Source organism: Piliocolobus tephrosceles, chromosome 2 (assembly GCF_002776525.5).
Source record: "Piliocolobus tephrosceles isolate RC106 chromosome 2, ASM277652v3, whole genome shotgun sequence".
Taxonomy (NCBI): Eukaryota; Metazoa; Chordata; class Mammalia; order Primates; family Cercopithecidae; genus Piliocolobus; species Piliocolobus tephrosceles.
Window position 1 is genome coordinate 182,309,783 of NC_045435.1, and position 18,074 is coordinate 182,327,856.

An 18,074-nucleotide genomic window follows, 5' to 3' on the forward strand; every position below is an offset into this window, starting at 1 on the left:
CACTACTCCAGGCGTTGGCCGCGCAGCCCCGCCCCGGAGCTGCCTCCCCGCCTCCTTCCTCCTGCTGTAGGCGAGCTGAAGCCCGCTCGCCCGCTGCCGAGTGGCAGTCACGACTGTGAGGTCGCCGGCGAGGTGGCCGCGGGCGCGGCGGGGCGGGGTGGGGCAGGGCGCACTCTCCTCCACGCCGGCGGAAGTGCAGGGGAGGTGGGCAGGGCCCGGCGGGAGAGGGGGCGAGGCTGGAGGAGGGCACGTCGGCGCCTCGGCCAGGATGGGAGTCCCCGGGACCCGGAGCTGAGCAGCCTGGCGCGCGGCGGGCAGGGCGCGCAGGAGGACAGCAGCCTCGCTGTTCCTCCGGGAGCCCAACACCGTTCCCGTGCGGCCACGATGATCCCTCCGAGCTGCCCCCGCGAGGACGACGTGGACGGGCTGTCCAAGGAAGCGGCGGGCGCCGAGCAACCGCCCTCTCCTGCATCCACCAGCAGCCAGGAATCCAAGGTACCGAGCACACTTGCCCCGAGAGAACACAAACTCACTCTCCTCTCCTCTCGGTCCAGCTTTGTCTCTCCTCCGATCTAGCACGGGCGTGGGGGTCTGAAACTTGCTAGTTCGCCCAGGGCTGGAGGACTTGAACGTCCGGCAGGACCCGCTGAGATTTGAACGTCTGGTAGGACCTGCTGCTCACGATGCTGGACCACATCCCTGTGGACCTAGCCTTCTCGCCCACACATCCACACGCGCAATTCATGGTGACTCCGGGTTCAGAGATCGATTTCTTGCGGGGTGGTGGCTTGGTTGCTTTGTGCTTTGAACCTGCTTGTGTCCAAAGCACGTGTAGGTGGGTATTAGGTGGCTTTTGAAGGCTGAGGGATGGAGACAACCGAGGGATACTCTTCCAGAAAAGCTGGAGTGCTGGGCCAGAAAAGCATGTATGTATCCCAAGGGTCTCAGAGACCTTTTGCATAACAGGGATCACCCCTACCTTCAGATACCACTCACTAAAAAAGAAAAAGAAAGAAAAAGAAAAAGGGTTTGCCTGCGTTCGTCTGAAAGTTGATGTTCCTCTTGTGAAAGTTAATACTCTAAGAACTTACACTTGCTTTTACGAAAGTTACACTAACACGTATACACAAAACCAAACCCGCAGCACTTCTCCTGTCGCTGTTACACTTCCTCTGAAACTCTCGTGGGTGCCAGGCACATGTTCGAAAATCTTGGAGGAGGATAGAGTAAAATGTGGCTGCTGGCAGTGCAATGCCAAATGGCAACTCAGCTGGTGGTGGAAATCCTAAGATGGAGTTTGTAGTTACGTGGATTCTTTTAAGTGTTGCGTTCCTGGCTCTTTATTCTGATTTCATTGTGCGATCCCCAGGCATTTGGGGAATGTGAGGCAGTCCGTGTATACCAGCAAAGGAAAGGGGTTGCCAGTTTGTAGGATAGGGACAGGCCAGATGGGGCAAGGAAAAGTGCCATCCTGTCTCCCTTCACATGCATCCCTGGAAGCCACTGATGCAATCAGGAGGATGAAAATCACAGCCTGAGTGGCTCTCTGGATTTGGTGTGATCCTGGGCACTGTACATTTCCCAGCCCCCTGAAGTTAACCAGCAATGATAGTAATCTAAGCCGGAAAGCTTTGCCTCTTATTTATTTTTATTTTTTTCTGTTAATTACTGGCTGCCAGACCTGGGGTATATGTGTCAACTTTTCTAAAACTCGGTTGGAAACTAGGGAAAAAGCCCCTACCTTCCAGAGTCATTGTGAGGAGTACATGGGATGCTCTAATGTCCACCTGGTATACTGTAAGGACTCAATCATGTTTATCCTTTTCCTTCCTGAAATAAAGAGATGGACTCCATCTCATCTCAAATGATCCATTCCAAAGCAATCTGATAACCCATACACATGCACTACCTCTCCTTAGTCAAAAAGTTTCTGGGTATCATTGCCTCCCATTGAATATCAGTCCCCAAAGTGATATAGGTTAGTGGCCATTTTAGAGGAAAGCTAGAATTCTGTAAATGAATGTAGCTAAACTCAAGAGTAAAACTAGTATTGAACTTTTTGAATTGACTTGTTGCTCTGCAGTAGGTGTGTTCTGGAAAGGGCTTAGCATTTGGGCAAACAGTGGTATGGTTCAAATACATTATATGGATTTGCTATTTATAGATGTCCTAATGGAAATTATTTGGCAGAGGAAAAACCACGTATGTAATGCCCATAATTATCCACCAATTTATCTGGCTTATGGTTTTGTACAAATTAGTTTTTCTCAAAGTGGTCTATACACCGGATGTGTGTTTCTACATTCCTAAATTTGATGTCATGGCCTCAGAAAACTTAATTAGTGGAGATGAACTATGGGGGCCCATGAACCCTAGGAAATAGAATGCAATATCGTATGCCTAAATGTGAATTTTTCTTGGCATAGCATTCGTAATATTCTCAAAGGGATGCATGCCCCTTAAAAAAAAAAAGGCTAAACTGCTAGTATGGTTGTGGTAAGGTAAGGCAGTAAGATGGCATGCAACTGGAGAAGAGGAAGGCTCAATTCATTCTATTCTAGGAAGACTTAGCTTAAAGCTTACTGGCATTTACAGGGATCTTTGACCCTGAGCATGAGAGCTTGGTGAGGAAAATGTGAACAAGATGGTAATAAGAATTCCATCTTACTCTTCCATGAAGTCGTCTTGTTTGTAAAATATCTCATGGGACAAACATGGTTCAGGCCCCTTTGGGCATTAAACTCTCTCAAAGAAGACTTTGAAAATTACTTTTTTAAAAGATTTAGGTTTTTTTTTGCCTTATTATAAGAGTAACAAATACTCTTTGTAGATATTTGAACAGTCCAGACATACATGATGAAAAGAAAAATAAATCAGCTCTTGATTTACCATACAGAAGCATCTACTAATAATATTTTGATCTGTATCTTATGTCTTTTTAAATCTGTTTATATATTTACATAGTTGAGAGAACAATAGTGAGCATCTACTGAATGTTTACTGTAAGTCAGGTACAACCTTAATCTTCACAATAGAAGATTCTGTTAATATTTCTATTTTATGGATAGGGAAGTGGAAGCCAAGAAAGGTTAGATCATTTTCATTGTGAAAATTGATTTTATTATGGAAAATTGTAATATACACAAAAGTAGAGAAAACAGTATAAAGAACTGTCATGGACCTAATCATGTGGCTTCACAATCAATTCATGGACAATATTGTTTTAGGTATTACCACCACCACCGCCACACACATACTGGATCATTTTAAAGCAAATTCTAGACATGAAATAATATCACCTGTAAATATGCTATCAGGTTGCATCTCTCAAAGATAAGGGTTATTTTCATAAACATGACTATAATCCCAATTAGCACATATTTCAGGTATTTTAAACTAAGGGCCACTATGTTCTTTGGAAGCTCACAAATAGTCTTTGGAAAATCTGTGAATAACCTGAACCAGCATTCAAAGTTGTTCGTGTACATGCTTATGTGCATCATCTAGGGAAAGAATTCATAGCTTCATGAAGGGTCTATAGCTTCAAAGGTTATTTTAATATCCTTTCCCTTTTTCTTGAGGAAATTGAGGCCCAAAGAGGAGCAATGACTTGCTTGAGATCACACAGATAGTTACTGGCAATACCCTTATCTATGAACCCCATCTTGGGGTTCTGATTTCATTGTGCGATCCCCAGTCCATCCCCATTGCTATCCCAGTACAGTTTCCTTGGAGCAAATTCCTGTAAGCGCAAGTCATAATATAGTTTAATGTAATTGTGGGTTTTCTTCTTTATGAAACTAGTTGAGTTGAGTAAGTTTGAAAGCCACTGATATATCATACCCCTCTATCTTCCCACTAACTATTTCAGAAAGATCACAGCCTAATTATTTTCTAAGGGCTGACACAGCCTAATTTGTTATCTAAGAGCTTGACAAAGATCATTGAATATAAACAAAAATTTCAAGTCCCATTATCGCTTATTTTAATGAACATCTTTTCGCCTACTGACTTATTGACAACATAGAAAGCTTGCTAGTGTCTAATGTGAAGGTTTGGTATAAATCTCTTTGTCATCACTTATATGACACAAGGTAACGTTTTGATGATATTGAGGAATTATAGGCTTTGAGCTTGACACCTCTGTGAACCTGCCTATCACCTCAAACCTCAGCTTCCTCATGGGGATGCTGATGGGGCTACTAATACCTAATTGGTGTGGTTTTTGTAAGGCCTAAGAATACGTAATACACCTAATATGTTTGTTGTAAGCATACACAAACATAAACCATTATTTATTTTCTCTATTTATTTCAAATCAGATGACTGCTACCACCAGCCACCCCAAATGTCATCATTGGAATAATTTCAATAACCACAGCTGACATCACTGTAATGTAACTGAGTTTACCTCTTTGGGCTTTTAGTTATGCTAATTGACTACAGTGAGACTTCACTTCAGTTATTTTACATCCCCAAGAAGATAAGCCATAGACTCACCAGCATGTGACTTAGATTTTGAAATGGTGATATAAGCCACCCAGTGCCCTAGTGAAGCCATGGACCAAAGTGACCCTCATTCCTGGAGGGTTCTTTCTGAACCTGTACCACAATCCAACCTATGAAAAAGAAATCTCTAACCATGAAGACATGGCCTGAATCTCCCAGAAAGGTTTCTGTGTCCATCTATCAGCAGTTATTTATTGAGTGCCTGCTTTGTGCCCAGCATATCTCATACATATTTGTGAAGCTATTACTAATAAGGAATTTAACTTCTACTCAGGGAAGAAGATGAAAGAAAACAAAACCTTGGCTTTGCATTGAATCACCAAGGGAACCCAGTCCATAGGCTAGAACTACTAAGTTGAAATCTCTGAGAGAGATCTCAAGCATCAGTATTTTCTATGCAGATCCCACTGAAAACAGAATTAGAATAGTGTATGCATAAATGCAAATTTTGCTTTTTCTTCCACCTAGTGTTATATATAAACAGTCTTCCCATACTCTTAAATAATTACCATATAACATTCCATTGTATGAATGGAACACAATTTATTTAGCTACTCTACTGATGATGGACATTTGGATTGTTTCTTGTTTCGGGCTGCTATAAGCCATACTGCTACGAATATTCCTTATATATTCTTTGTGGCACATATGAAGCTCTTCTATTGGGTATATACCTAGAAGTGGCATTTCTGGGTTATAGGGTATACACATGTTCAGCTTTAACATATTTTTCAAAATGGCTGTACCAATTCATATTCCTGCCAGCAATGTATAAGACTTCAATCTACTCTTTGTGCTACCATCGTTTCATATTGTCTTTCTCATTTTGGCCATCTAATACACAATTAATAATATTGCAATGTGGTTTTCACTTGTATTTCCCCAATGACTAATGAGCTTAGCAGTTTTTATATGTTTATTGGCATTTGATATCTTCTTGTGCAGTTGTTCAAGTCTTTTGCCCATTTTTCTATTAGGTTATTTGTTTCTTACTAATTTGTAGGGGTTCTTCTTATATTCTGGATATGAGAATGTTGAGAGAAAAATGTATTGCAGATATTCTCTTCTACACTAAAAAAAAAAAAGACTTACCTTTTTTCTTCTTCACAGAAATTCCTAATTTAATGTAGTCTAATTTTTACATTTTCTCTCCTATGGTTGTGCTTTTTGTGTACTGCTTATAAAATCTTGGCCTATTCCAAAGTCATATAGATATTCTCCTATTATTATTTTCTAGAATTGTTATTATTATTTACCTTTCACAGGTGGATTTACAATTCATTTGGAATTGCTTTTTTGGTATGGTGTGAGGTAGGGGTCAATATTCATTTTGACTGTACCACTTTTGCTATCCATAAATAATTTGACTGTATATATGGAAGTTTCTATTCTGCCCATTGGCCTCTTTGTCTGTCTTTCTACCAGTACAGCACTGTCTTAAATGTAACGATTTTATTTAAAAGATCTTGATATCTGGTAGCATAAGCCCTGGAACTTTGCTCTTCTTTTGCAAAACAGATTTGGGTTATTTTTGACTCCTTGCATTTCCATGTGTGCTTTGGAATCACCTGATCAATTTGCACAAAAACGCCTGCTGGGATTCTGAATGGAACTGCATTGAATCTATAAATCCATGTGGAGAGAATGGGCATGTTCTTACTCCAAAGTACTTGCTTTTGTCAAGTCCCCTAGGACATCATTGGCAGGAACCAAATTTTGTTACTTTTTCAGTTTGGGGTTTACCAAACCAACTTTTGTTGTCTAAATTCAAGCCTCACATCTATGCGAGGGCAGATCCATGACTAGGAATTCCAAGATGAATATTTTGTTTACTTATTCACTTTTGTCCACCTGGAGTCTAAACTAACATTTCTTTATCATCAACCTGAGTTGGTAAGAATTTTGTTTCTAGTTCATTTTTTCCTCCTTTTTTAGATCCCACTCCATGCAGACATCAAAACCAACCTAGGTTTTTCTTGACTGTGGTAAAATATGCATAACATACAGCTTACCATTTTAACCATATTTAAGAGTACAGTTCTACAGCATTAAGTACATTCACATTGTTGTGCAGCCATAACCACCATTCATCTCCAGAGCATCTTTATCATCTCCAACTGTAACTCTGTACCCATTCAACACTAATTACTAATTCCCCATCCCCCTTTTTCACCAGTCACTGGCAACCACCATTTTGCTTTTCGTCTATATGAATTTGACTATTCTGGGTTTACCATATAAGAGAAATCATATATTTGTCCTTTTGTGATTATTTCACTTAACATAATGTCTTCACAGCTCATCTACATTGTGGCATGTATCAGAATTCCCTTCTTTTTTAAGGCAGAATAATATCCCATTGTATGTATATACTACATTTTGTTTATCCACTGATACATCAGTGAATACTTGGGCTGCTTCTACCTTTTGGCTACTCTGAATAATGCTGCTGTGAAGTGGGTGTGCAAATACTTGTTGGAGTCCCCTCTTTCATTTCTTATGGGTATATAACCAGAAGTGCAATTGCGGGATCATCTGGTGATTCCATGTTTAATTTTTTGAGAAATTGACATCCTATTTTCCACAGCAGTCACACAGTTTTGGATTCTGACAAGTAATGCACAAGGATTCCAGTTTCTCCACATCCTCACCAACACTTGTTATTCTCTGGGTTTTGTTGATCCTGATGGGTACAAGATGGTATCTCATGTTTAGTGCTGTAGAGCATGTTTTTATGTGCTTATAGGTCATTTGCATATCTTCTTTGGAAAAATATCTAGTCAAGGCCTTCGTCCATTTTAAAATTAGATTGTTTGGTTTTTGTTGTTGGATTGTAGTAAGTATAAAAGGCTTTTAGCTAGCAAATTTGAATGATGCAGAATTATTGAATTTTATTATTGTTTTACTTACATTTATTCATTGAAAGGGTTATTTTTCATGCTTTTTTATTACTTGTCTTTTTGGTACGTGAATTATCTGTTCATGTCCTTGTCCATTTTAATACTGTTTATTCATTTCTTATTGGTTTTTTAAAATTTTTTTATAAATATTAAAATCAACCTTTCATATACATTGCTAACATTTTCCCAGATTGAAATTTGTTTTTCAATTTTATTACATTTTCAATGTAGAAGTTTCCTTTTTTATGATTTTAAATGTCTCAAATTTACTTAGCTATGTTTTATTCTTTTCAATTATATTTAGAAAGTACTTCCAACCCTGAGAACAGAAAAATAAAATAACCTGTATCTTTCTCTAGATCCTCAATATGTACTTTTTGCTTTTATCATTTTCATCCATCTGGAATTTATATCATTATGTAGTATGAATAAATCTATTTTTTCCAAATGATGAATCGATATTTCTAAAACCATTTGTTGAATGATGTATTCTTTTTTCACTGACTTGAAATTTTATGTTTATTATGTAATAAGTGGTAATATGTAGTAGATTCTCTTTTAGATTATTTTTAGATTATCTGTCATATTCTAGTGTTTTGTAACTTTATTTTTACACTTATTACTATACTGTACTCTTGCATGACTATTATGTGTTTTAATTATTGTAGCTTAGTAATAGAGTTTGATAATTAATAATACAAGTACTCTCTTGGAAGTTTTATATTTATCTGCACTCAACTTTTCATTTTCTACCAAATTATGAAAACGATATCTTGAAAGTAATTTCAAAATACTCCTGTTATTATTTCATGAAACTCCTGATATTATTTCAGTGAAATCTTTACAATAATGAGATTTCTTATCCAAAATCATAGTATATCTCTAGTTATTGAGACACCTGTCTTTTATGCCTCTCATAAATGCTTGGAATTGCCTTCAAATATTTCTTGCCCAAATTCTTTGTTAGCTATTTTCCAAGTATCTCGGTCCATTCAGGCTGCTAAAACAAAATGTCATAAACTGGGTTTATAAACAACAAAAATGTATTTGTCACAGTTCCAGAAGCTGGAAAATCCAAGACCAAGGCATCAGCAGAGGGCCTGTTTACTGGTTTATAGATGGAATCCTGTAGCTGTGGTGTCCCATGGTGGAAGGTACAAGGTAGTTCTCTGAAACCTCTTTATAAGGGCACTAATCCAACTCATGTAGGCTCTGCCCTCATGTCCTAATCACTTCCCAAAGGCCTCACCTTTAATGCCGTCACACTGGTGGATTAAGTTTCAACAAATGAATTTCGGGGGAACACAAACATTAAGAACATAGCACACAGTATTTTATACTCTGACTTACTATTATGAATTACCATTTTTATATTTTTTGACCGGTAATAGCTGGCACATAAGAAATTCATTCTTATATTAATTTTGTAATCTAAAATCATTTATATTCCATTTCTTATCCATTAATAAAGAAATACAATGTTGCTTACTGGTTCAGAGCATGGGCGCAGACACAGTCATGTTCAAATCCCATTGTGCCACTTTGAGATGCCACTTAACAAGATTTCCTGTCCCTTACTTTCCAGAGATTCACTGTACTTTCCATAAAGTGAGCATAATAATGTCCTCTGCAGCATTGCCATTCAAGTTAATTAGTGTATGTAAAGTGCTTAACACAGAGCCTGGCATATAGCAAGTAAATGATAGCTATTATTTTCATATTATCAAAATATGTGAAATAACAATTTTGCCTCTGTAACTATAATTCTCTTTCATTTGGGGGGGAAAGGGAGTGCAGTGTGTAGGGACAGGGGTTTATTGCTGGAGAACTTCCAAAAGTATGGTAAATATTAGAGAGATACCAGGCTGGCACATGACTTAACTTTAAATGCCACTAACGTTTTACTATACATGTAATATTGTATAGTATTGGGCTGACAGGTGGCCTTAGTTCTCCTATAAACACTAGCCACTCTAGAAGCCACCAAAAGTACTTATTCAGCCTGAGAAAAATCATGTGGTGCCCTGCAAATTCAACTTAAAGACAAATCCATTTCCAACTAAGTCATTCCTTAAGATCCCCTTCTACACAAATTCCAGACATCCCACTCATGTTCACAATTAAACTAAGGCAGTCTTTCTCATTTTAAAGATAGGTAATGTTCCTAGCTTACGAAGAATTTCCATCAGGAGTAGATGTGGAATTGTTTCAGATGACTTTTTGGCAAGTATGGAGGTAATCATGTGATTTTTCTTTTCCCCTTTTTTTTTTTTTTTTTTTTTTTTTTTGTCCTTTGGCCTCTTTATCTGATGGATTATATTAATAGATATCCTAATATTAAACTCTTACTACAATCCTGGAACAAGTCCTACTTGGCCATGGGGATTTTATTTTAATAAACTTTGAGTTTTGATTGCCAATGCTTTATTATTTTTACATCCACATACATAAGAGAGATTGTTCGATAACTGTCACTTTTGTGTTCTTGGTCAGATTTTATGTTTAATGCTATACCAAGTTTCAGAAGATGAATTGGGAACATGTCTATGAATGTTTTTGTTTTGTTTTTGTATTTTTATGTGTGTAACATTTTATGGAACCCAGAAATAATATTCTCTTTGAATGGTTTTTAAAAATGCCAATAATATCTAAACCTACCACCTGTCTTAAAACAAAATTTGGAAATAGTTTTTTCCATTATTAAATTCCATTCCTTTTTTCCTAAATTGGCTTGAGTCAGATTTGTTAACTTGTATTTTACCAAAAAATTATCTATTTTACTGAAATCTTCATAACATCTCCAGATGGGTTATAGGAGGACAGCACTGGTACCTTCCTTCAGTCTTGTCCCATCTTCCCTCTCTCTGGCAGGATTCCCATGGATTCCATCTTGTTCATACCATCTTTTATACTTCTCTATTTCTGTCTAACACTGATTCCTTAGATCTGGACTTGAAATCAGAAGCATTAAGCACGAGTGTTCACATCTCCACTTTACCAAAAGAAAGGATCCCTTGCTCCCTCTTTCAAGCTCTCACTCATTCTTGGTTTCCCTCTTACTGCTATAGAAGTTGCTCTTTGATCCCATTGGCAATCTGTCCTCTGCCCATCTTTCAAATGCTGTTCTTCCCCAGCATTCTGTTTTTCACCCCCAGTCCTTCTCATCCTTCATAATCTCTCTGGGCTAAATCTTACTTCTTCTTATTTCATCCACCAGCTGAAAACTCCTAAGTCTGCATCCAACCCAGACATCACTCTAGTGAGTGCCAGACCAATACATCCTGCTGCCCTTTGGACAGTCTCTGTTGATGCCCACATCTCAAATTCAAGCTACCCTCAATGGAATTTATCATTCTTGACTCAGCTGTCACCCCTTTTCTTCTTATGTGCTCTTTTTGTTGTTAATTTGTTTTTTCTTATGTGGTCTTCTTCTGATGAGCTCCTCCATAGAGAAGCATCATCCACGGAGTCCACCAAGCCAGAAAACCAGAAGCCCTTGATGAGCCTGACGGGGGTGGCCTGAGCAGGGAGGAGGCTGTTTGGCAGCAGGTAGAGAGAAGACAAGATGTCTTGCAGCTACCAGAGCATGCTTCATTTGTCTGAAAATGAAACATGCACCTGTTGCCTGTTTCTAAGGCCCTCATAACTAAAGTTTCAGTCAGCATGTTTTCCTCAGGTCTGGAAGCAACTGTGACCACAGAATGAAGGATTGAGGTCAGACTCGAAGAAAGGAATAAAGAAACAAGACGCAGAACACCCTGGGGCTCCCAGGAATGCCACTGCTCCCTTGCCCTCCAAACCGATACCAGGGGAGTGAAAAGCCGCACCAGAGTTCTTTATGCCTTGATAAGATCCCACATTCCCTCCCCTCCCCTCCAACACTCTGTTTTATCAGAACAAGGTGACTTGGAGACCTTGGAAAAGATTCCCATCGCACCACTTTCCCAGTGATGCCAATCACTAGAAGCACAAGGCTGCAAGGCCCCTTCCTCTCACAGTTTCCTCTCTGAACAGATCTGCACGTCTGCCAATCCAGCCCATCGTCCAACCTCCCTAGAGGCCAATACCCTCCACTCTACTCTAGAATTCACTTTTAGCAAAATCCTCTTTATCCTCAACTTCCTCTCGGATGTGTCCTTCACTTCTTAAGCTAATATCTAGTCCTTTCCTTTCTCTTTTTGAGACAGAGTCTTATTGTGCCACCTAGACTGGATTGCAGTGGTACAGTTATGGCTCACTGCAGCCTCAGCCTCCCAGGCTCAAGCAATCCTCCCACTTCAGCCTCCCAAGTAGTTGGGACTACAGGCACATACAACCATGCCCAGCTAATTTTGATTTATTTATTTATTTACTTATTGATTTATTTATTTGGTAGAGATGAGGTCTCCCTATGTTGCCCAGCCTAGTCTTGAACTCCTAGGCTCAAGCAATTCTCTCACCTCAGCCTCCCAAAGTGCTGGAATTACAGTCATGAGCCCCATGCCTGGCCCCTGCAGAGCTTTCAGGTGATGGTTGTTTTTTCCTTCATCACACCTAGTGACCAGGGAGGCAGCCTTACTGCTGCCTCCCGTTTATTGTCTCTCTTCCTTTAAAACTCGCAGCTTTAAAATCTATGCTGTCAGATTCTCCCATTTCCTGCTGTCATCAGCAGTCACCTCCCAACCCCAGGGAGGTCTCGTCTGCTAGAGCCAGGCCTACTCTAATTCACTCCAGCACTACTCCTGTTGTACATAATCCTTTATGATTTTCACACACTGAAGATGACTCTTCCGAATACCCTGACCTCCTGAGTCCTTAAGCTTTTCTCCTCTTACGATCTTGTCTTCTACCCTCTTCCATATTGACCACCCACTTCCATGAGCATTCCCAAGACTTCATTCAAACAAGCATTACACCCTCTCTAGAATCTCCCTTTCAAGCTTCCCACTGTATGGCTACCATCTAATTCTCTTTAGCCTTTCTGTTCCAATAGTATTTCAGCCACACCAGAGCATCAAATCCATTAAATCAGTGAATTTACCCTCCTTTCAGTATTCCTCACCCATTTTAGGTTCTTAGATTCTACTTTTCCTTCATTGTAATTACTTCTTTGCAAATACCCTCAACTCCCTTGCTCCTGTGTCCCCAGCATCACCTAGAAAATTCAATCTACCTAAAGCTCATTTTCCACCTACTCTGAACCTGTACTTCTGGAGAGAGTAGAGAAGACAGATGATAAACAAGGTAAAAAAAATGCATAACATTATTTTAGGCAGTGATAAAGCTAAATAGAAGAGTACTTGTGGAATAGGGTAGCATAGGGAGCTATTTTACATAGACTGACTGCTATGGGCTGAATATGTGTGCCCTCCAAATTTATATTGAAACCCTAATCTCCAAAGTGATAGTATTTGGACATTGGCCTTTGGGAGATAATTAGGTTATGATGGTGAAAGCTTCATGATGTAATTAGTGGCCTTATAAAAACAGACAAGAGAGAGCTTCCTTCTTCTCTCTGCTCTCCCTCATGTGAGCATGTAGCAAGAAAGCAGCCATCCGTGAACCAGGAGGAAGGCCCTCAGCAGAAAATTGATCATACTGGCACCCTGATCTCAGACTTCCAGCTTCCAGAGCTGGAAGAAATAAATGTTTATTGCTTAAGCCACCCAGTCTGTGGTATTCTTATTACAATAGCTCAAACTCTCTAAGACAGTGACCAGAAAAGGATTCTGTGAAAAAGTAACTTTTGTTTCAGAAATGAGGATGGAGTAAGGGCATGAGTTGTGTGACGATCTAGAGGAAGAGAAGAAGCCGGGGGGCGGGGAGATCTGAGCAAAGCCCCAGAGGTGGAACAAGCTTGTATTTGTGAAGAGCAGCCATAAATCTTGGGTGCTTATTGTTGAGTAAACAACAGGAAAAATAACCGGAGGTGAATACAGACACCTAAACTCACCTACAGAGAGATGAGTCCAGTGGCTGGATCTTCATTGTCCAGTATGGTAGCCATTAACCACATGTGGTTAGTTAAGTTTATATTTAAATTAATTGAAATTTAAAAATCAGTTTCTCAGTAACACTAGCCATATTTCAAGCACTTGGTAAGCACATGTGGCTAGTGGCTACTGTATTAAACACCACAGATTAGAGAACATTTTCATGATTGCACAGGCTCTAGTGGACAGTGCTGGCTTGGTCTTATGGACTTCATTGTCTATGCTAAGGAATTTAGATTTTTATCGAAGTTTGAAAGAAAACCACTGGAGAAATCCAGGGAGGAGGAGGATCCGGATAGTACATTACTCACATTTTACAAAGATTACTGTGGTTGCTGTATGCAGTGGGACTGCAGCATAGCAAGAGTAAAAGTAAGGAGGCCAGTTAGAATGCTATGGTAGTCCAGATTAGGGAGAATCTGGTAGCACATAGTGGACAATTTAAGAAGTGATATAGGACCAGCATGGTGGCTCACACCTGTAATCCCAGCACTTTGGGAGGCTGAGGTGTGTGGATCACCTGAGGTCATGAGTTAGAGACCAGCCTGGCCAACACGGCAAAACTCTGTATCTACTAAAAATACAAAAATTAGCCAGGTGCAGTGGTGCACACCTGTAGTCCAAGCTACTCAGGAGGCTGAGGCAGGAGAATCGCTTGAACCCGAGAGGTGGAGGTTGCAGTGAGCTGAGATCGTGCCACTACACTCCGGCCTGGGCAACAGAGTGAAACTCTGTCAAAAAAAAAAAAAAAAAAAGGAATATATTTGCATTATATTTTAGAAATAAAATCAACAAGAGTTCCTATGAATGTATACTGTGAGGTGTGAAGGAGAGAGATAACTCAGTAATGACTTTTAAAACGTTAATAGGAGAATCCAAAGAAAGATATATATATATCAAAATATTTTATGGTCCAAGAAGCCCTGTGCAAAGGTAAGTTGGTAGCAGTCACAGTAACCTTCAAAAAGATGGGATGTGAACTTAATCTTATGGATAACCTTCCAAAGATGGAAACAATGTAATTGGCTTGATTGAAATTGCATACTGGGAAATTGCAGACCAGAAAGTTGAAGAGGTCAGATGAAGGTCTTGGAAGCTGGGCACAGGGATTTAGATTTGAAAGGTGAGGATAAGAGAAGTCACTAATGTTGTAGTAGTGAAGTGAAAGATGAACTGGCATGGGGAGCACCTAAAGCCAGGGAGGTGAGTAGTCCAGTCTTTAAAAGATGACAGAGAGCAAATGAGAAGAAAGAAAAAAGAGCAGACATGAGAGGAATTTCGATGACAAGTAGAAGTATCTGTTTCCTCCTCAGGAAGCCATCTTCACAGAGCCTGCACAAGAGGTGGAAGTTGGGATCAAGAGGGCCCTTATCTGGCTGGGGACTACTTGGTCAGAGTGAACGACCAGAATACATGAATAGAGATTCTAAGATCAGAGCCAGAAATGTGGAGACAAGGAAAATTCCAATGGTGGGGTGAGAACCAACAGAGCAAAAGGGGCTAATGTTAGCAGTTAGAAGATAAGAAGCAGGATGGAATGAGGTGCAAACAAAGTCATCAAGAATTAAAAGTATTCGTCTCACTGCTTATGGCAGCTCTTCTCTTCTATGTTGCTTGGTCCATGTAGATTATCAGTCGACGTTCAGTCATAAGGATTGGCTGTTAGTCCCAGTAATCTACATTCAAATCTCCTCATGTAGCAAGAAGATGGCAGCAAGGGCCAGAATCATCCAACAAGAAAACACGTTGATTTTTGGCTTCTATAAGCATCTCGCCACAAAGTTAAAAAAGAAAAAAAAAAAAAAAAAAGAAAGATGAGAGTCAAGTAGAAAGACATTGGATTAGAATGATTTACTTCAGTCCTAGAGTCTTTCTGGTAAATAATATTTACCTCTATGAAAGAGAAAACTCTCTGGTCATAGTTTTCATTGTATAAATTTATTTCCTCCTCCCCCAGTTAATCTTATTCTAAAAACAAATTGGGAGCCCCACCCTGAATTTCAACAAGCTTAGAGATTTTCAGATTGATTTCTTTTTTTATATTTTGTTTTAGCAGATATTGAACCAAAGTTTTATCAAGCAGAGTATACATGACTTAGATATACATATGAAAAATTAATTATAAATTGGATCTCTGTTTATTGAACAATATTTTTCTACTAGTTTCATTAAAAAATTTGAGATGCAGTTCCTTGGAAAAATAACATTATAAAAAAATAATAAAAATCACAGTATACAAATGCAATACATCTTTTACATCAGATTTATGGTTGAAAAATGCTAGGGATAATTTTCTGATAGCACATTATTACTGCTATACAAAGTTAGTCACTACTTTTTTCCAGAGTTCCATATTTTAGGGGAAATTAGTACTTTCCGTCTCACAGAAGTACAGGGATACTTCATTAGAATGCTCAGCAAAGGAGTCATCCGGGAGAATCAAGCCATACTGATAATGGGGGGCATGAAAATGTTCCAAGCATTTTTTCTGTTGATAATTTTGCTTGTAAATCTTTCTGGTTCACATTTCCCTGCTTTTAAAAGCAGAATATACCAAATGTAATTTCATTCCCATGTAATAACAGCGTTGTAAATGCTTTGTAAATTTCAAAGCAATTTTATTGTTTTTATAATTTCCTTTTCCTAATTACTCAGAATCACTATTCTGAATGCCAGTTGTTGAACTTGTTATATGTAGGGTAGTTTTTTCCTTGCACTAATGGCTCTATACTGCTATTCTCTCCTAGTTCTTGTCTCTGATTCTTACATTTTACTACCTCCTCCCACACAGAGATTATCCCTGTCTCTAGTCTAAGGCTTCTAATTTGCTTCTGCTAATTTGCATTTGTAGTGGAAAATAAATCATCAAACCAGTTGGAGTTTTTTGTTCCTCAAAACAAAATGGACACTGAGGCTAATGAACTATCAGAAAAGTACACACGGTTTTGTCTTTTAGTGTTTTGTGTTTTGTTTTGTCTTTTATTTAGTGATTAATCTGGTAGTTCAGACTTTTTGTTTATATTTTCTGATTCTTGATTATGTTTCCTATAAGTTGTTTTGTCAGATACTGAGTACCTGATAGATTTGAAATTCCTTAACTCTTGTTTAAAAGGCAAATCAATTAAGCTAAAGTTGCTGGTACTCACTTATTTAATTAATACATTTTTGCTGAATGAGGAATGTGTTGATCAGTTTACTGGTAATTATTTCTGATGGATCTGACCTTCTAATTAACATTGAAGAAATAAATTCTCAAATATAAGATTTCATTATTGTCAATATCTGAGTGGATCTTTTTTAACTGCTATATTGGGCATGTCTCTTCTCTTCAGGTATATATCCTATAAGTGAAAATGATCAAAATAAATGTTCCATGAATATGTTGCATGAGGATAAAAAATAACAAAAGAAGAAAAATCCTGTTTACAAAAATAAAGCATACAGTTTATGCTTCTTCCCATGAACACAAGAAAGAATATGACGTAAATTCAGGAGGCTTCATGTCAGACCACCACTCAGACTACTGAAGCCTCCTAATCATGCAGATATTTGATCATTGTGAAAAATCTGCCTTCCAGGAGGAATAACTTCAATCCACTTCGGATCACCCAAGTTCTCTTAGAATTTCGTGGATTTTATGGGCTTGTCTGAAAAAGTATTATACGTTGTTTTGTATGTTATTTCTTTGTTCGTTCTTGTGGTTAGAATTATTTTTGCAAAGTTTCTTTCATAGATTGCCAATAGGATGACTTTTGCATGCAGCAGGCAGCAAAAAAAAAAAAAAAAAAAACCTAAGCTCAATTTGTAATACATCGTAGTGTTGATGATGATTTTATTTATTTATTTTTTTTTTATTTTTTTATTTTATTTTATTTTTTTTTTTTTTTTTGAGATGGAGTCTCGCTCTGCAGCCCAGGCTGGAATGCAGTGGCCGGATCTCAGCTCACTGCAAGCTCCGCCTCCCGGGTTTATGCCATTCTCCTGCCTCAGCCTCCCAAGTAGCTTGGACTACAGGCACCCACCACCTCGCCCGGATAGTTTTTTTGTATTTTTTCGTAGAGACGGGGTTTCACCGTGTTAGCCAGGATCAATGGGAGATATTTTAAACTTGTGTATGAGGAACCAAGAGCAAAATGCCAAGCCATCTAACTCCATGGCAGGATCTTTCCTGGCTCTCAATTGGACCTTCACTGGTAAGTTTGTCCACAGCCTGGTTGGACAGCTAAACAAAGAGCCTGAATCTAGCTCTCTGAGCCCATACATCTGGTTCCTAGACTCTAGGCAGCAGCTGTGAAACAGAAGGAAGCTCATGAGGAGAGCAGCAACTTTGACCTCATCCCCCGATGGTCAGACTAAAATGTTACCTGCCAGTTTATGAGCTTTGTAGTTAAGATTATTTTACTGCTATCTATGAAAGTATGTTAAAAAAAAAAAAAAGAAAGAAAGAAAGAGAAAGAAAGAAAGAAAGAGGAAAGAAAGAGGAAAGAAGAAGAAAGAAGGAAAGAAGGAAGGAAGGAAGGAAGGAAGGAAGGAAGGAAGGAAGGAAGGAAGGGAAAGGAAAGGAAAGGAAAGGAAAGGAAAGGAAAGGAAAGGAAAGGAAAGGAAAGGAAAGGAAGAAGGAAAGAAAGAAAGAAAGGAAAGGAAAGAAGGAAAGGAAAGGAAAGGAAAGGAAAGGAAAGGAAAGGAAAGGAAA

The 18,074-nt window shown here is 38.9% G+C and overlaps 1 protein-coding gene across 2 annotated transcripts in view; it reads left to right on the plus strand.

The window, feature by feature from the left end:
* The first annotated feature begins 230 nt into the window (after window positions 1-230).
* STAC (SH3 and cysteine rich domain) overlaps window positions 231-18,074 on the plus strand; it is a 151,348-nt gene continuing 133,504 nt past the window's right edge. For both annotated transcript variants that reach the window (XM_023214893.2, XM_023214894.2), the window contains exon 1: window positions 231-495. In XM_023214893.2, the coding sequence (XP_023070661.1) occupies window positions 385-495 (111 nt within the window). In that variant the 5' untranslated portion in view covers window positions 231-384. The remainder of the gene's footprint in view (window positions 496-18,074) is intronic.